This window comes from Fundulus heteroclitus, chromosome 21, assembly GCF_011125445.2.
Source record: "Fundulus heteroclitus isolate FHET01 chromosome 21, MU-UCD_Fhet_4.1, whole genome shotgun sequence".
Lineage (NCBI taxonomy): Eukaryota > Metazoa > Chordata > Actinopteri > Cyprinodontiformes > Fundulidae > Fundulus > Fundulus heteroclitus.
The window spans coordinates 23058368-23078180 of record NC_046381.1 but is presented as its reverse complement, the minus strand read 5'-3'; the positions used below and the strand labels follow the sequence as shown (position 1 = coordinate 23078180).

The following is a 19813-nucleotide window of genomic DNA, read 5'->3' as shown; positions in this document are numbered from 1 at the left end:
AGCAGGAGAAGATTGATGCGGCAGAGGAGGCTCAGAAGGCAGGCTTTGCTCGCCCATCTATTGCCAACTGGTAGGCATTTTAAGATCAAACAGCCTATTTCCTACTTTTATCTTTAAAAAAACATTGAGGAGGGGATTAAAAACGGTGATCAGGTTGAAATTGTGACTATTTTTCTATAAATAATTAAAATGAAGACCCAATTTTAAGATTAGTAACATTAGGGTTAAGCTACTTTATTGCACCTCCTGACCTTCACAGCATTGATCATTAAGAAAGGAAAAAAAACATATTTTTATGTCTGTCCACCTTTACAGTGATTAATCTATAAATTATGTGCAGTTAGTTCAGCCCATTTTTTTTCAGTGAAATGGTAAAAATACCAGATAAGGGAAGCCATTTGTTACATTTACTATACATTTTATCTTTTCTTTCTTGAGAACTATAATAATCTGCATGTTAAACAGGTATAGTTTTATGGTGTGAAAGATGAGAATTGAAAAAAACAATGATGGTAACATTTGGCATTTTTTATTTACAGGAAGAAACAGAAACAAAATATGTGAGGATAAACACTTCTGTGCCAATCCTCCAAATATTTTTTAATGAAGGGGACCTGAAACCAGCCTTCAGGCTAAACAGGGCCACCATCGTCCTCCTCCTTTAGCTGCTGCCCATCCAGAAGGTCCATGGATGGCCACAGGAGATAGAGGTGCTGGTGACCCTCTACTGGCTGGTCTGTGGAGCATAGGAAAACAGCTTGCCAGTAAGATCTCTTACCTTCTTGTCCTTAAATAGAGCCAGCAATGACACACAATTGATACATAGATTATATTAATTGGATAGAAGATTAAGACATATCAGCATATTACCTAAATTACAAGTTAATTTTATATTTGGTACAGGTCAAGGGGAGGCACGCTACAACAGACACAAGGTGAGAAAATGGTTGAGTGTGTCTTTGGTGATCTGAAGACACGGTGGCGTTTCATCTTCTTAAGGGCGTTGGAGGTCCGCCCGACGTTTGCCCCAAAAGTAATCACCGCCTGCTGCATCCTTCACAATATTAGTATAGCAGCAGGTGACCAGCTGGACGTGGAGGATGAGGAGGTTGATCCAGAGGAGCATGACAATCCAGCGGCTGAAGACAGGGAGCTGCTCCAGCTGGCTGCATGTTTAAGTGAACATGACTACACCTGACCTAATGTAGATCAGTTGGAGTCTTGTTCACATGCTGCTTCATTTCTTTTTTTTTCACCACCTGTAACAATACATAAAATAATCGTTAAATAATTTCTATTCCAACTATTTTAATTATAAGTTTATAGGCATTGTCTATTGTATAAGATCTTAATAGGATTTATTTCTTGTTTTAAACCATGTTAGTAACTGTTAATAATGTGTTAAATATATGACACCTTCATTCTTTTCCAAAGATTAAACATTTGTATAAAATAAATGTCTGTTTTTTCATATACTATTATTACTATTGTTTTCTTTCCCTCTTTCTCCTCTCAATTATCCGTGTCCTGACTCAGAATAAACTCACTTAGATAGGAAAAACATTTATAGAATTTATTTATTTATTTATTTTATATGCTGCAGTCGTCCTTGGCAGACATTTACAATTTATTCCAGCAAGTATTGAGTTAATAAAGCAACACACGTCAGTTAGATAAACACAAAACAAATAAATCATAACCAGCGGTATTATGCACACTACTTTTTTTAATTATGCACTAACTCTGTAAACAGGCCACATAGAGAAAGCTTAAAAGTATAATGTTCTCGCCTCAAACGATCTTAAAACGTACTTTTGAACAACAACAGCAGCAGAAAAGGGAATTTTTTAACTTACCGCTGTGAGCTCTGTTTGCGCTGTCTGGAATCAAGCTGCGGCCGCGGTGCATTCTGGGCAAGTGGTCAGTCTGAAGAACGCACAAGTCTGCTCTGATGCATGCTCGATAAAGAGGGCGGGCGCGAACAACATCCGGGGAATTCGGCGCGTTCTCGATTTGGCGTTCTCGGCATTGGAACAGTGCTCGGGCTGAGGCTGATGACGTGTCACGAGCACAACGAGCACACGAGAACGCTCAAGAACGCATATTGAGAACGGCCCGAGTCAAATCTGGTACCTACACCCACAGACATATATACGTAGACACGTCATAGGGCAGAACCAAAACTATTTAAATTGATATATATATATATTATATATATATATATATATATATATATATATATATATATATATATATACAGTATATCTACTATATATACAGTATATATATATATATATATATATCTATATATATATATTATATATATATATAATATATATATATATTATATATCTAATATATTCATTGGTGAATATCTTATTCACCAATGTCTAAAGCTCTGATGCCTTCACGGAGTAGATGCAATTTTGGAGAGACTAAGTCACAAAAACTTGGACGTGTAGACCTGTATCTCTCTAATATTAGAAAAATCACATTCTAATATAAACAATATATTTTAATCTTACTTGTGAAAGTTATCCCTCGAGCCCTGACGTCAATAGTCCGTCGATTTAAACAAAAATACTCCGCCCAGTGCTAAGATATTATTAGTGTGTTCAGCTTGAATCAGCAGGTTAGGGTAGCAGGTCGACCGCCCCAAGATGGCGGCCGTAATTCTTTGCGCCGCGAAAGTCAATGCGGGGTCTACTCTTATATGATGTCTATGCCTACACCGGCCACAGCTAGCAGGAACCCGGAAGTTATTATTTTGCTCATACGCAATGGAGTTGACGGTACAGCGTCATGTTATGCGGTAAAGATTGGGTAGTAACAAGGAGTCATGGAAGCTCTAAGGGTGCTGGAGCTTTACAGCGGTATAGGTGGCATGCACTACGCGTTAAAAGGTAAATGCGAAAGATTTTTTTTTATTAGACATGCCTGAACTAGCCTAAGTAGGCTATTCACTTCAACCAGACAACAGATAGGGTCAGAGGCAGAGCATGGTTTTCGTGGTCAGATTTACTTCCATGTGTGCTCCCTCTCTCCCCGATGAAGCGTGGTTAAATTAACATGTGACTCCCTCAGCAAAATGAAGGTCTAAGTTTACAACTGTCCATAAGATTTCAGAAAGGAAATCCGTATCTGAGATTCAGGCAAAACTTTATTTATACGTCACACGTTGATTGCCTGCCAGTCTTGTGCAGAAAAATCATTCATGTAAGTAGCACACGTTTTCCACTCTCAGGGTAAAATAACTGTTTTCTCTTATTAAAACTTTATGCCTATGATCTCCCTTTCTACAACAACAACAAAATTCATCATTTAAAACAAACAAAAACTTTAAAAAAAATTCTCATTTGATGGATGCGTTGACCGAGCAGAGACCACCAAAGGGGCAGGTGCTCAAGTAAAAAAATAAATAAATAAATAAAAAAAAAAAAAAAAAAAAAAAAAAAATATATATATATATATATATATATATATATATATATATATATATATATATATCCTTCGTCCTGTGAAGCAGGTGCTGTACCGATCCGTTGTGGTGAAGAGAGAGCTGAGCCAAAAGGCGAAGCTCTCGATTTACCGGTCGATCTACGTTCCTACCCTCATCTATGGTCACGAGCTTTGGGTCGTGACCGAAACAACGAGATACCGGATACTAGCGGCTGAAATGAGTTCTCTCCGTAGTGTGTCTGGGCTCTCCCTTAGAGATAGGGTGAGGAGCTCTCAGTCATCCGGGGAGGACTCAGAGTAGAGCCGCTGCTCCTCCATGTCGAGAGGAGCCAGTTGAGGTGGCTCGGGCATCTGGTCAGGATGCCTCCTGGACGCCTCCCTAGTGAGGTGTTCCGGGCACGTCCCACCGGGAGGAGGGCCAGGGGAAGACCCAGGAACGCTGGAGGGACTATGTCTCCCGGCTGGCCTGGGAACGTCTTGGGATTCCTCCGGAGGAGCTGGCCCAAGTGGCCGGGGAGAGGGATGTCTGGGCCTCCCTACTGAAGCTGCTACCCCCGCGACCCGACCCTGGATAAGCGGAAGAAGACGGACGGACGGAAATGAAACACTGAAATAAACCCAATGATAACCGTTAGATATCATCCAATTGAATTGCATTAGATTCAATCAGATGATATCCGATGATATGGGGGGGCGTGGTTAGTGGCTCGGTTTTGCTGTCACAGCAACTACAGTAGACACTGGAAGAGCGGATTCACTCAACTCTTTCTCATTGACTTCCGGTCATGTCGTGGTGCTGAACGGACGTACGGTAGAGCCCTCTCCAATTTTCTTCTAAAAAACTAAATTAACAACCTGTATTATCTTGCTTCTTGTTTCTTCAGTCAACTGTACTAGTTATCGCTGACCAGATGGCACCAAAGAACGCAAAACCAACCTCCAAAAAGGTTTTAATAACGTCTATGTTGAGCCCAGCGCAACAAGCTAGGAGTGCTAGCGCTAGCATGGCCTACAGCGACGGGACAGCTTCTCCCCCAGTTGGCAGTGGCTCTTCGGATATGCCTCCCACTAACAACGAATCCATAGTCACAGATGGCGATGGTCTGGCGGCCTTGGAAGCAGGTAGCACTAATAACCTCGTGGCGGCTATTAACTCGGCGGAAGATGACTTTGTGAAAAGGTTCGATAGCCTGCTAACTGCTATCCAGGGGGTGCAATCGGATATAAAAATTGTCGCCGCGCGAGTTACACAAGCGGAGAACAGAATCAGCGCTCACGAGGATTCCGTTGTTTCCCTGCAAGCAGACAACACTGCTATGAAAACTACCATTGAAAACTCTGCAACTAAAGATAGACGACCTAGAAAATCGTAGTTGCCGCTCCAACCTCCGTCTTATTGGTCTCCCTGAGGGGACTGAAGGTTCTGACATGAGTGCATTTTTGGAGAGGTGGCTGCCTGAAGTGCTTGGTGCAGAAACGTTCCCGATCCCGCTGATCATAGAGAGATCACACAGAGTCGGGCGGGTTGACGCTGCGGGGACATGGTCCAGAGCGGTGGTCATGAAGCTGCTGAACTACGCTGACAAAGTCCGAATCATGAAGGCTGCCAGGGCGAGGGGAGAAATACGTTTGAAGAATAACAGAGTTATATTCTTCCCGGACGTTTCTGCCAAACTTCTAAAAAAACGCAAGATATTTGACCAAGTGAAAAAGGATCTATCTTCTATTTCGCGGGAGTTACCGGAGCTTCGCTATGGTGTTGTTAACCCGGCCACACTTTTGATGACCTACAAGAAGAAACGTCACGCTTTTTGACAAGGCAGCAGAAGCGGAGTCCTTCGTCCTGCAACTCCAGCGGGAGCGAAATCTGGATATGAACCACGTAGAGGTCCAATAAAGGTGAACAATTATGTGACATTGTCTAATCATATCTCACTTTGTATGCAAGTATGGTCACATATCTCTAAGTGAACTTCTGAAATCATATATTTTCAAATCTTTGGCTGAATAGTTTTATAATGGTTATTAATGCATGTCTATTTTGTGTTTAACACACATGGTCAAGTTACAAAAGGGTTTGGGTAACCAAGGTTAACATATGCAAGTGTGTGTATTTTCATTCTAGTTTATTGGTTGTTAATTTTATCATTGGTTATTTGGGGGCTGCAGTTTGATGGGGTTCTTCTATATGCTGTTCCTCTACGTTGTGAGGGTGGACCAGCAGGGCTCCATGGCTGAGCCTGGACGGCTCCTTGGGAGGTGTTCTCAGTGGGTTGAGTGGGTGTACTTCGTTTTGGGATTTACACCCTATTGTCTAATTGTTGTTTGCTGTGTCTATACTTTCTTGTCTCTATCCTTCACGTTTTCCCTCTGCAGCTCACTCTTAAATACACATACCATAGCTGAAATAAATTTTCCTTTTCTCTGATGGCCTCTGACCTTCAATTCACCTCTTGGAATGTAAGAGGTCTGAATAAACTTGTCAAACTGAGACAGGTGATGAAGAGGATTCAGCAATTAAAGGCTAAGATAGTTTTCCTCCAGGAGACTCATTTGACCCCTGATGATGTTTTTAGAGTGAGGAGAAGATGGCATGGTCGGGTTTTTTCTACATCCTTTAGCTCACACTCGAGGGGCGTAATTACGCTTATTCACAGCTCGGTGCCATTCCAGCTCATCAATGTAACTGAGGATCGATATGGCAGATATCTAATTGTACAATGTGTGATTCTGTCGGTGAAATTAAATTTGGTCAATATTTACGGGGCAAGTAATGATAACCCTGCTTTTTTTAGACACCTGTTTCTGTCTGTAGCATCGCTTCCTGGAGGGTACATCATAGGAGGCGATTTTAACTGTACGCTCATTCCAACATTGGATAGATCTACAGGCAAAGACGTCTCTCATGATCAAACAAGGAAAGAATTACTTAACTTTATGAAAGACCTCAATCTGGTTGATATATGTAGAAATATGCATCCTAATCAGTTTTCTTTCTCATGCTATTCTAGTACTTGCCAGTCATTTTCAAGAGTTGATTACTATTTAGTATCAGCTGATCTAGTTCCACACATTACTAATAGTTGGCATGACAGTATAGTAATATCTGATCATGCTCCGGTGTCTTTCTTCCTTAAGGTTCCTAATTCCTAAAAGGTTTCCTTTTCATCCAAGTGGCGTCTACAATCAATTTGGCTTAGGGACCCAGATTTCATACAATTTATTGGAGCAAAAATAGATATGTATTTTGAATTGAACACTCACCAAACCTCGGCTACTGTGAGATGGGAGGCCTTTAAGGCATTCTTAAGAGGCCAAATGATCAGTTTTACCAGCTTCAAACATAAAACTAACAAACAAGAATTGGAACAACTAGAGAAATCTATTAAAAGCATAGAATTCCAACTATTTCCTAATCCTTCAACCCAACTAAACACAGAACTTCTTAGGTTAAGAGCTAAATACAACATGCTGTCTACAAATAAAGCAATTAAAAGTTTAATGAGACTGAAACAATCGTATTTTGAACAAGGTGAAAAGGCTAGTAAGCTGTTGGCTTGGCGTATCAAACAGGAACAAACAGTTAAAGCAATAAACTCAATTCAAACAGCTGAAGGGGTGTTTACATCTGACCTAAAACAAATAAACAACACGTTTTCAAATTTGTACAACAATTTGTATGGCTCAGAATACTCAGACCTAGCTCCCCAGGCACAAACTGTCTTCCTGGATTCATTAGAATTTACTCCCCTAGATGATGAATCCTTAAAATCACTTGATTTTGAGCTCAATGCACAATTAATATCTGAGGCTATATCCGGTATGAAAGGTGGTAAGAGTCGGGGGCCTGATGGAAATCCAATTGAATTATATAAAATTTTTCAATCCAAACTGATACCTCCTATGCTTGACATGTATCAGGAATCCTTTAGTAAAGGATCTCTCCCTCCCTCACTTAATACAGCAACCATCTCCCTACTCTTGAAGCCAGGTAAACCTGCAACTCAATGTAGCACATATAGGCCAATCTCTCTTATTAATAATGATGTTAAAATTTTGTGCAAAGTGTTAGCTAGAAAGTTGGAGCCACTTTTACCCATGATGGTCCACCCTGATCAAAATGGTTTTGTACAAGGAAGACAGGGTTTTCACGACATCAGAAGGGTGTTTAATGTAATTTTTGAGAAATCTGAAGTTCCAGACAATGCTATCCTGTCACTGGACGCAGAGAAGGCCTTTGACAGGATAGAATGGCAATATATGTTTGCTGTTATGGAACGCTTTGGTATAGGAGGGAAATTTCTTAGCTGGGTAAAGCTAATTTACTCAAACCCACAAGCTGAAATTTTTACCAATGGTCCAACTTCATCTTCCGTTAAATTGAAACATGGGACAAGGCAGGGATGCCCCCTTTCTCCTCTGCTGTTCTCATTGGCCATCGAACCTTTAGCTATGGCAATTCGCAAACACAATAACATAACCGGGATAAAATTAGGGAGCTTAGAACATTGTATAGCCTTGTATGCAGACAACATAATCCTGTTTTGCTCCAAGTTGGGTAACACCATGTCCACAATAACTGATTTAATTAAGTCTTTTGAAGTTTTTTCAGGATATAAGGTAAATGATGCTAAATCTGAAATACTGTACCTATCAGATAAAGAACGTCTCAATCCTCCAGTTTCTACTCCATATGTAGCGTCTAAACAAGGATTTACCTATGTAGGTGTTAAAGTTACCCCTACAATAAACAATATTATTCCAACTAATTCTAACCGCCTTACAGAATCAGTGATGCAGTTTGTGGAAAGGTGGTCCAGATTACCCATTTCCTTCGCGTTAATATTATAAAAATGACAATATTGCCCAAATCTTTATACATTTTCCAATCAGTTCCACTCTCCCCTCCCCTCTCCTTCTTTAAGGAGATAAATAAAACTTTTTCCAACTTTATTTGGAATGGTAAGCATCCTAGAGTGAGACTGTCCCTTTTATATCTGCCTTATGACAGAGGTGGTTTACAATTGCCTAATTTACAATGGTATTTCTGGGCAGCCCAGATCAGGGCAGCTATGTTTTATTTTATTCCCAGAGAGCCCCCAGCGTGGGTTACAATGGAGTCCCAGCTGATCTCTATTCCTATAAACTTATACTTGTATTCATCAGACAGGAAAAAGCTTATTAAACAAACAAAAAACCCTTTTCTGAAAAATACAATGCTTGTCTGGCAAGAAGTACTTGATTATCTGGGAGAAAAGCAACAGCTATCCCAGTTCTCACCCATTTTTGGAAACAGGGACTTTGTTCCAGGTAGAGCAGACCCAGGTTTTAAACTCTGGTCTGCTAAGGGGCTAGCTAAGGTATCTGATCTTTTTATAGAGAGAGTATTTATGTCATTCGAAGAACTTAAAAACAAACATGACATTCCTACCAAACATTTATATAAATATCTTCAAGTTAGGAATTTCATTTTATCCAAGCAACAAAGTCTTGATCTACCCTCTTTGTCTCCATTAGAAGACATTATTGTAGGTCACCTATGTGACAGAGGACAGGTGTCTCTAATTTATTCCTTGTTAATTGACAAATGTAAAGAATCTTCGGCCAACATCCTAAAAGCATGGGAAGCGGACTTGGGAGAGAGTTTGATGAGTGAGGAGTGGTCAAAGGCCTGCACTTTGATTCATACACAATCTGCTAACACAAATTCCAAATTATTACAATACAAATGGCTGACTAGGCAATACATCACTCCAGTTAAATTGCATTATTTTAACCCTAATATTCCTGACACTTGCATTAAATGTACCTCCCAAAAAGGTTCCTTATTTCATTGTATATGGGCATGTCCTCGAGTGTTGGCTTTTTAGAAGGATGTGTTGAGAGTGATTGGTCAGATGATTGGCAAAAAGGTTCCTTTAAATCCTAAAATGTGCATCTTGAATATTTATCCTGAAGACTTTGTTATCCCAAACAACTTGAGACCTTTACTTAATATCCCCTTTTTGGAAGCTAAACGCTGCATTGCACTCTCTTGGAAAAAAGGGACATTATGTGGAATTTCACAATGGACCACACAAATGACGTTCTACTTTGCACTTGGAAAAATCAGTTATTTCACTAAGAATAAGCTTGATAAATTTTGGGCGGTCTGGTCTGTCTTTTACACTTGGCTGTGCCAAAATGATATCCAACTTGATGGATGGAAAGAGGATTGCTTATAAGGTCATATGGTGAGTCAAACTGATGTTTTCGTTAGTTGGTCAATTGAGGGTCTGCTGCAACCCCCCCCCCCCTTTTTTTTTTTTTTTTTTTTTTTTTTTTCCCCCTACCCTGTGTATATATCCTTTGGATTTTGTCTGGTTTAGGTCCTTATTTTAAGTATTTGTAAGTGTATAAATGTATGTTTCTTGTTCTCCTGTTAAAATCAATAAATAGATGTTTTTAAAAAAAAAACTCTCACATTTTTAACCGACCAGACATCTAGATATGGTAGTAGAGATGTTCTACTTTTGTTAAGATGTGTAAGAGGAGTGTCAACACTTTATTGTACAGTTTATGGTTAAAACAGAAAAAACACACAACTGTTCTCCTGTTTGTTTCAAAATGCCTAATATAATGATAATCACTTCTGTTTAATCTTCATTCACAACATTTCTGCTCAATATTTTACCTTCGAAACAGGTACGGCTCGCTTCCAGGTTTCTGACGAATTTCTGATCGTCACTCTGTCGGCTGTCACCAAAAGCTCCACCTTCCTGAGTCCATTCTGGCCGTCTTCATTATGTTGTTTCTAGATAGACCTGCATGAATGGATCAAATGAAAACAGACCCCAAATGTACAAATGATACTGAATAAAGTAATAAAGTAGTATTATTAGTAGTAATATTATTACGCTCTTTTTTTTTTTTTTTTTTTTTTTTTTTTTTTTTAAGGAAAAAAAAAAAGTTTATTTTAAGCATTGCAGAAATCATGGATGTCAACAAAGTTCATGTTGTTTGGGCCCATTGATGTCTTTTGCATCAGTGTTGACCTGGGACCTTAAAGTCAATATGACTGGTACAGACCTGAGTGTAAACTTTGAGACTAATCTTTAACTTTGATGCACAGTTAAAATCTGACGTCCGGTCCAGCTTTTTTAAACTGATAAACCTGACTAAAGACTTTAATCTATGCTTCATTAGAAACTTAGATTATTGTACTCTACTTTTTTCTAGTCTTAGCAAAACTCTAGTGGCTTGACTGCAGCTGGTCCAAAATACTGCTGCTCTTATTATTAGTGCTCCCATTAAGTAAGAGCACATTTCTCCAGTTTTAGCAGAAAATCATTGGCTACTGGCCCACATTTGGATTGACTATAAAAACCTTTTATTTTAAATATCTTTGCGTGTGGGACTTTAATGGAATCTATCTATCTATTGGAGGTCGTCAAGACTAGTTAAAGCGCTATACAAGTACAAGCCATTTACCATTTACCTCTATCTATCTATCTATCTATCTATCTATCTATCTATCTATCTATCTATCTATCTATCTATCTATCTATCTATCTATCTATCTATCTATCTATCTATCTATCTATCTATCTATCTATCTATCTATCTATCTATCTATCTATCTATCTATCTATCTATCTATCTATCTATCTATCTAATCATTTAACAGCAGACGGAATGGAAACTATTGGAGGAGCTGTATTTCAAACAGTGATGCTGAGCTTTTCTAAAAATAAGAAATATCCAGATGCTTGTCTGATCTGTGTGTTTTTTATTGTTTTCTTCTCTTAAATAGAAAGTGGAATATCTGCCCAGGTGGTGGCCGCTGTTGACATAAATACCACAGCCAACAAAATCTACAAACACAATTTTTCCAGATACTCCTCTCTGGAACAAGACCATTGAGGTAGGTAGTAATTGGAGCCCCGTCACACAAAGCTGAACTCAGTATATTTTTATACAATGTGCGTCCACATTAAAAGATGCAACAACACTGAAAACGCTGTATCAGTTATGCCAGGCCTTGGTAGTAGTGCAGGGCGAAATCATGTATCACGATATGGACTATTTTATATCACAATAACATATATATCGCAATATGCCCCAATTAAGTAAGTTTTCCACAAATCTCTGAAAAATATGACAAAACATAATTACTTACTTTATTCCAACTTTATTTTGAAGTGACATTTATAGAACTGTCACAAATTAGAAAAATAAATTGTAGTGCAGCAACATAAATAAATACATGGGTTGGACAATGAAACTGAAACACCTGGATTTAGACCACAATAATTTATTAGTATGGTGTAGGGCCTCCTTTTGCGGCCAATACAGCGTCAATTCGTCTTGACATATACAAGTCCTGCACAGTGGTCAGAGGGATTTTAAGCCATTCTTCTTGCAGGACAGTGGCCAGGTCACGACGTGATGCTGGTGGAGGAAAATGTTTCCTTACTCGCTCCTCCAAAACACCCCAAAGTGGCTCAATAATATTTAGATCTGGTGACTGTGCAGGCCATGGGAGATGTTCAACTTCACTTTCATGTTCATCAAACCAATGTTTCACCAGTCTTGCTGTGTGTATTGGTGCATTTTCATCCTGATACACGGCACCTCCTTCAGGATACAATGTTTGAACCATTGGATGCACATGGTCCTCCAGAATGGTTCGGTAGTCCTTGGCAGTGACGCGCCCATCTAGCACAAGTATGGGGCCAAGGGAATGCCATGATATGGCAGCCCAAACCATCACTGACCCACCCCCATGCTTCACTCTGGGCATGCAACAGTCTGGGTGGTACGCTTCTTTGGGGCTTCTCCACACCGTAACTCTCCCGGATGTGGGGAAAAAGGCAGCTTTTCAGTACTCTGCCCCCACAGCATGGAACAATCTTCAGAAAGACTGGAAGTTGAAGGATTTGATTCCGATTGGACATTTTAAACGATTGCTCAAAGGTTTGGAAATGAAATCTATGGTTTGTAACTGTTTTATGAAATTCTAATTTAGATAGATGTTATTGTAAACTGTAATGTAAATTGTAATGTAATCTTTTGCCTCTATCTTGGCCAGGACTCCCTTGAAAAAGAGATTGTTAATCTCAATGGGACTTTTCCTGGTTAAATAAAGGAATACTACTAATAATAATAAAACAGTAAAGATGGACTCATCAGAGAACAATACATGTTTCAAATTGTCCACAGTCCAAGATTTGCGCTCCTTGCACCATTGAAACCGACGTTTGGCATTGGCACGAGTGACCAAAGGTTTGGCTATAGCAGCCCGGCCGTGGATATTGACCCTGTTGAGCTCCCGACAGACAGTTTTGGTGGAAACAGGAGAGTTGATGTGCACATTTAATTCTGCCGTGATTTGGGGAGCCGTGGTTTTATGTTTTTTGAATACAATCCGGGTTAGCACCCAAACATCCCTTTCAGACAGCTTCCTCTTGCGTCCACAGTTAATCCTGTTGGATGTGGGTCGTCCTTCTTGGTGGTATGCTGATATTACCCTGGGTACCGTGGCTCTTAATACATCACAAAGACTTGCTGTCTTGGTCACAGATGCGGCAGCAAGACTTGCACCAACAATTTGTCCTCTTTTGAACTCTGGTATGTCACTCATAATGTTGTGTGCATTGCAATATTTTGAGCAAAACTGTGCTTTTACCCTGCTAATTGGACCTTCACACTCTGCTCTTATTCGTTCAATGTGCAATTAATGAAGATTGGCCACCAGGCTGGTCCAATTTAGCTATGAAACCTCCCACACTAAAATTAGAGGTGTTTCAGTTTTGTTGTCCAACCCCTGTACATACAATGAGGCGAGGTAGTGCTACAGTACCCTTGGTTTTTAAATTAAATTACCAAAATAAATAAATCAAAGTGCACTGATGTTTAAGTTTGAGTAGAAAAGCACACATTTTTGAATAAAAGTTAGTTACAAAAAATAAAAAAAATAAAGTTTTTCAAGTTTCTGAAATCTTTCACCTTTTAGTGCAAAGTTTGCATACCATAATGGCAATATAAATGATCAAAATTAAATAAATCAGGGTTGAATATAACTATAAACTGTTTAAGGCATCAACCATCCAAAAAGTGCAAACATAAAGGATACATTGTCAACGTCGTTTCTGTCAAATCTATAGGTTGAGTGCGAGGAAGACAAGTTGGTCAACTGTATTTGGCTTAAGATATGACCTCTTACATGTGACAATGTTCCCAGTCATACTGAAGGCCCGTTCAGATGAAGAACTAGTAGCAGGAATGCACAAATACTTCTTAGCAAGCCTGGCCACTAATGGGAAGTTTAACTCATGTTGTTTCCACCATTCCAGAGGGTCAGCCTCTGAATCGGGCCCAAGTGTCTGAAGATACATGGAGAGCTCCAGTTCAATGGATGCTCTGCTTGACTGAGAGCGGCTGGTGCCTTGGCCTGCAGCTGGGGCCTTTTTTGAAGTAGCTCCCCAAACTCTGAATAATCTTTAGCAGCTGGTGGTGAAATGGAGGTGGCTGTTTCTGCACTTTCAGGTGCCGGCATTGCCATGTCCACCAGCTCTGCTGCAGCTTTCAAATTTATGAACTCCACCCTCTCTTCCTTCATATAGGCTGTCTTAAACTGTGGGTCAACAAATGTCGCCATGTCTAGAAGGTTGTTGGTGGTACAGTCATCATACTTTTCATTGAGGTACTTAAGGATACCCTCTTTGATTGCTTTTGAGAGCTCTGTGTCCCCATCTTTCTGGCTGAGTATTTCGTTGTTGAAGAGGTGCAGTACTGGTTTCAGAAAAGATACGGTGACGTACTTCTCCACCGATAAAGCATCAATAAACTCGAACAGTGGACCCAGTGCCTTGTTCATGGACTCTAGTACCATCATATCTTGCCAGCTTGGCACCAGATTTCTTGCCTAAGTCAGATAACAAAGGAAATGGGATACTTTCATCAGGAGGTGAATCGAGGCTGCAAACTTAATCAGAATCCAAGGAATCAGTGTGCAATGTCCAGTTTCCATGTCTCACCTTCTTGTCTGCAAGAAGGACCTGTGACAGAGCTTTCTCCTGCTCCAGGAACCTCTGGATCATCTGCTGCCGTGAACCCCATCTTGTGGGGGTTTCAGTGATGAGCTGATGGGGAGGCAATCCCAGCACTGCTTGAGCCTTGGCCAAATCACGTTTTCTCTTCCACGAATTGGAGAATGCACTCACAACCTTTTTACAGACCCCAACTGCACGTTCCACAGCCTGCTTTGTAGATGCTGGTGTGAGAGATTTCAAAGTGTTCTCTGTATAGATAAAAGAAAAATGTATGCTATTTAATAACAAATGTGAATTTTATGACATAAATCATAAATACATTTAATTAATAATAAAATCTAATTAATGATCAAACATAAAACAGGATCACCAAACAAGTTAAATTTCAGTAATATTTTGTTGTTGTAAGTTTAATTAAGAATCGTCAATGTCACCACTTGTTACCATGGTGAAATTATTGAGAAACATGCCAGCTCAAGAAGTACACAGATAACATAATACACAGAAAAAACAGACACGCTCCCTCAGTGATGCACTCATGCTTGCACTAAATTACACTTACCAATAGCTAGCTGGAGATGGTGACCAAAGCATTGTAGCCGTTGCCATTCATTCAGTTCCATTGTAGGGATGTTGTTGGTGGCATTATCTGTGGTGACACAGACTAGGTGGCATTCTTGCAGCCCCCATGACTCCAGTGTATCTCTCAGACCTAGATAGATAAACGCTTTTATTTATATATATATATATATATATATATATATATATATATATATATATATATATATATATATATATTATAAATAGAATAAATATGCAGCAATAGCAGAATGACACAATTACTGCTCCTGTAACATACCTTAGGCTAACATGGCTCCTGTGTGGTCATCTGGAAAGTAGGCAGTCTGTAAGCAGCGAGTGCAGAGGGTCCAGTCATCCCTGATGAAATGGATGGTTACACTCATATAGGGCTGCATCACCCTGCTTGTCCACAGGTCTGTTGTCAAGGCGTAATGTACCGCACTGCAAACCTCCTTTTCTACTTTGGCCCGGCATGTGTCATATAAACGAGGCAACTCCACTTGGCTGAAGTGCTTGCGACTGGGCATAACGTACCTCGGGTCAGGGACTTTGACAAGCTCTCTGAAGCTCTCCTTCTCAACTTTGTACACGGGGACCATGCCATTATATATGTAATGTGCAATGGCAACTGTGATTTGTTTATGTCTGAGAAGCTGAGAAGTTTTCTCATATGGGGTGCATCGTGCTAATGACTCCGTTATCTTCGGCTGACTATGATTTTATTTTTGCAACTTCCTCCCGCTGTTTCACAAGTTGCTTTACCTCGCACTTTTTGGATCCTTATGTATTCTTTTTCGTGGTTCTTCTTTAAGTCATAGAAGAGGTTTGTCGTGTTGCCGTCAGGTGAGGGAACAGTCTTGTAGCATAGTTTGCAAATGACCGTTGTCTGCTCCGTGTCAGACTTCTTAAATCCAAAATGTAACCAAATCACAGACGTACCCCCTCTTTTTGGTAAAAGTGCTTCATCTTGGGTTGCCGGCGTAGCTGTCTCTGTTTGTTGCGACCACGGGTTTAAGACTTCACCCTCTTGCGTCTCCATCTCTCAGCTCTCATGAGTTAAGTAACGTAAAGCATGTCGCAAATCCGCGTGTGAGTCAAAAGCCGTAAAGCAGCGTCATGTTCCAAAACCACAAGACGGCGCTTCTTTGTGAATTAAAAAAATAAATCTTGTTTATCACTTATAAGCTGTGTGTAGGCTACATGACGAATATGTTCGTCGTAGTCTACCTTGTGAAATATTTGCTTAAATATGAGATAAAATGGTGTTAGGAATGATAGAAACAATAGAATAGAATTAGCACTGTAGACACTTTTATATTGTCCGTACGATATGTATCGTCCTATCACCCAGCCCTACTTGGTAGTGCTGTGACACTGCCATTGAGACATGCAAAAAACAGCGCATGCACAGACAACTGTGAGGTAAACAGGACATCAGGGTTTTGCCCAGAAAACTGGCTAAGCCTGGCAGTAGCTTAGTTTTAAATGTGTTTGCTTCCAATGACTTAAAAAGCACACACAGCATTAAAGGACCGGGGTGCACGCACTGGTTTGTTCTTTAATGCTTCATTATTTTTTATTCAGCTGTGCAATAGAGTGTTGTGTGGTGCAGCACTGCACAGACTGAAGGGGGAGTTCAGACAAACAATACCAAGTCCATCCATCCATCCATCCATCCATCCATCCATCCATCCATCCATCCATCCATCCAGCCATCCATCCATCCATCCATCCATTGTCTTCCCCTCATTTGTGAACAAGACCCCAACAATACCAAGTCATTTGGCTATTTGTGTTCATCAAGGTAATAGTTTTGGAACGTGATGTCACTGTTATAGGAGCGGTTAGTGGCGTGGTGGGTAGTGGGATACGAGCATCATATTGAATGGACATATCATTGAAAACAAACTTTTCTCTTGCAATTTTTAAGCTGTAGGTAAATACAATTTAGCCATGGTAAAGGTCTATAGTGTTTCCTCTGTTCTATAAAGAGGTTTGCATTTTTTCTCCTGGCTGGTTTACACACAGGGTTTCCCTGGGGTCATGAAAAGTTTTTTAGGGTTTGTGTGAGGATTGGGACAGGGTCATAGTAACGTTCTCAGCTAATGCCAATGTGCGTTCCCCTTCCTTTCCAGTTTCCGCTTGCTGCAATTGCACACTTGTAGTGTTTATCTATCTGCTGAGCTGTTCGATTGTTCGATGAATCATGACAGTTATTATCAATAATATAATTTCTTTTTTTCTGGATTATTGGTTTAGTCTTTTATGTCTATGTCTCTAGTAACTTTTTCCCTTCCTTTTAGGCAATTCTGTCAAAGTTGGTTAGATGAAAAGTTTATAAATACATTTTGATTGATGCATAGGCTGTGTTTATCCATTATTTCAGTTTACTCTCTGAAATTGTCTTATACCTGAGTTAACATTTAGGTGAATTTTTCTGTGGTTTAAATTGTGCCTATTGTTTGATGTTCAAACCTCATTTAAATATCCTTGTTTGATGAAGGGAATACCACTTGATGACTTCAACAAGTTATGTTTTGATATGATATTGATGAGCCCTCCTTGCCAGCCTTTTACCAGGTAAGTTATTTTCTTTGTTTTTTCTTTTTACAAACAAGTCATATTGCTGGGCGATAAATAGATTTTTTTGGAGTAATTCGAATTTGCAATTTATTTAAATTTAATTTTTGGAAAATCAAGATTTTTTTTTCTCCAGCGCAAAAAAGCTATCACTCCTATAAGGGGAAATTGTTGCATATATACATATAAACATAAACAATTCAATAGGACAAAAAAACACAATTTAGCCCTCTTGAAAGTAAAGCACATATTTTGAAGTAGGGCTGTAACTAACGATCATTTTAATCGATTAATCAGTCAATTATTTTTACGATTAAATGATTAATCGGATGGGGAAAAAAAGTTGTATTTGCATTTCTTTTTTCCAAAATTGAACATTTGGAATGAAAGACCTAATAAGCACACAAAACACAAATTGCTACTTAGTTCTGTTGCAATAATATTGGGTAACTAGAACATTTCAGAAGAAATTTAAGAAGGCGCCCACCGTATGTGCTGAAAAGGAAATGTAAGCTCTTCAGAAAGAATGCTGCTCATTTCAAATATGTTTGCTCCCTTAAAAATCATCCTTGGTTGTAGGCTTTTATTGCTTGGGGATTTTAAATCAAATGCTTTTAGAGGTTCTTCTTAAGCAGAGGTTTGATACAAGTGTTAAAAGATTTGTGTGCAGTTTGGCACCAGATTCAATGTGTTTAAGGGTGACAGTTGACAAAAAGGTGTGCTCAACATAATATTTAAATATGCTCACGTGTCACAAACAAAACCTACACCTTCTGGAAGTTGTAGCAACCAAATAATTAGCAAACAACAAGCGCATGTTTCCATTTTCAATGTTTGCAGTATTTATCTGCATGGCAGGTTCTCCCTTGCATTGCTAGGAATCGTGGAGCCCTAGAATGAAACCCATTAGAAGCACTGTTCCAAAGTTGGCAACATTTTTAAAAGAAGCCTTTTTTCATCAATGTGCAGTTGTAAAAAATCTCCTAGTTTAATTAAATGCTTGCACTGCTTTTTCTGTTTTGTTACATTTGTTGTTTATATAGATTTTTAATGTTGCTTTCCATGTACGTTTTCATATGTAATGAATGCATTTTTTTACAATGCAGTACTGTCGACCAGAGGTCAACAGCTCTGGTTATTTTGTGTTTAGCCTCAAAAAGGCACTTCTGACATTGACTCTGATTTGGAAGTGTCCTGACACAGAGTATTCCACATTTTAAGTCCATACCTGGTACATGTATGTACGTAGGTGCTCTTGATCCACCAACTCTGTCTTAAGTCTTGTCCTTGGGAAGCTTTCCCCAATTTATTCAACAGCTTCTTGACAATCCTCACAAAAAGTAGTTCTTGCTGTTGCTGGTGCACTGTTTAAGACTAAATGTTTTCCTTTTACTCAACTTTCTGTAACATGTTTGTATGTTTGTAACGTTTGCACGTTAAACCTTGTATTAGTCACCATTGCATGTATACAAATAAACAGATATCAGTTTACTGACAATGAACATATTTATTAACTAAAAAAATAAAACAAACTTTAAACAGGCAATAATTGATAAAATTACAACTACAACTTGCTGTAGGACAATGAGAAATCAAACAAAGTGAACTGAAATACATATGAGATCATGTGTAATGGGCATCGTATGTAAGAAACAGATTGGCTGTGTCTTATAGGCGATGCCATTGACACATGTCATTGTTTGTTGAATGATCAATGCTTTGAAGGTCAGTAGGTGCAACAAAGTAGCTTAACCTTACTGTTACTAATATATTAAGATTGTGTTTTCATTTTAATTATTTACAAAGAAGTAGTCACAATTTCAACAGGATCACTTGTTTAATAGCTTCCTCAAAGTTGTTGTTTTTTGTCATGGAGACTCCCTCACAGCTGCAGTACTGGGATGTGCCTCAATAAGGGTGCAAATACTTAATGTCACCAAAGATCACCAAAGTTCATGAGTCAGATCAGTGTCATTTAGCAACTCAGCCAATGCAGCTTGGCAAATATTGGCCAAGAACTCAATGTTTGACCAAAATGGTGTGTAGTGCCATTTCCCACAGCTGGGTGGTGCTGTATTGGCAGTGGGTGTTGTGTCTCTGCATTCTGTCAGGTCCTCTTAGAGTCCAAAGTGTCAGAAAACATGTTAAAAAATGTTATC

General features: G+C 39.3%; 1 protein-coding gene across 1 annotated transcript in view; it reads left to right on the top strand.

The window, feature by feature from the left end:
• Nucleotides 1-2771: 2771 nt before the first annotated feature.
• trdmt1 (tRNA aspartic acid methyltransferase 1) overlaps nucleotides 2772-19813 on the top strand; it is a 92111-nt gene continuing 75069 nt past the window's right edge. Inside the window, 4 exon segments of the mRNA XM_036124807.1 lie at nucleotides 2772-2903; nucleotides 11252-11325; nucleotides 11327-11362; nucleotides 17578-17654. Coding sequence (XP_035980700.1) covers nucleotides 2840-2903; nucleotides 11252-11325; nucleotides 11327-11362; nucleotides 17578-17654 — 251 coding nt within the window. The 5' untranslated portion in view covers nucleotides 2772-2839.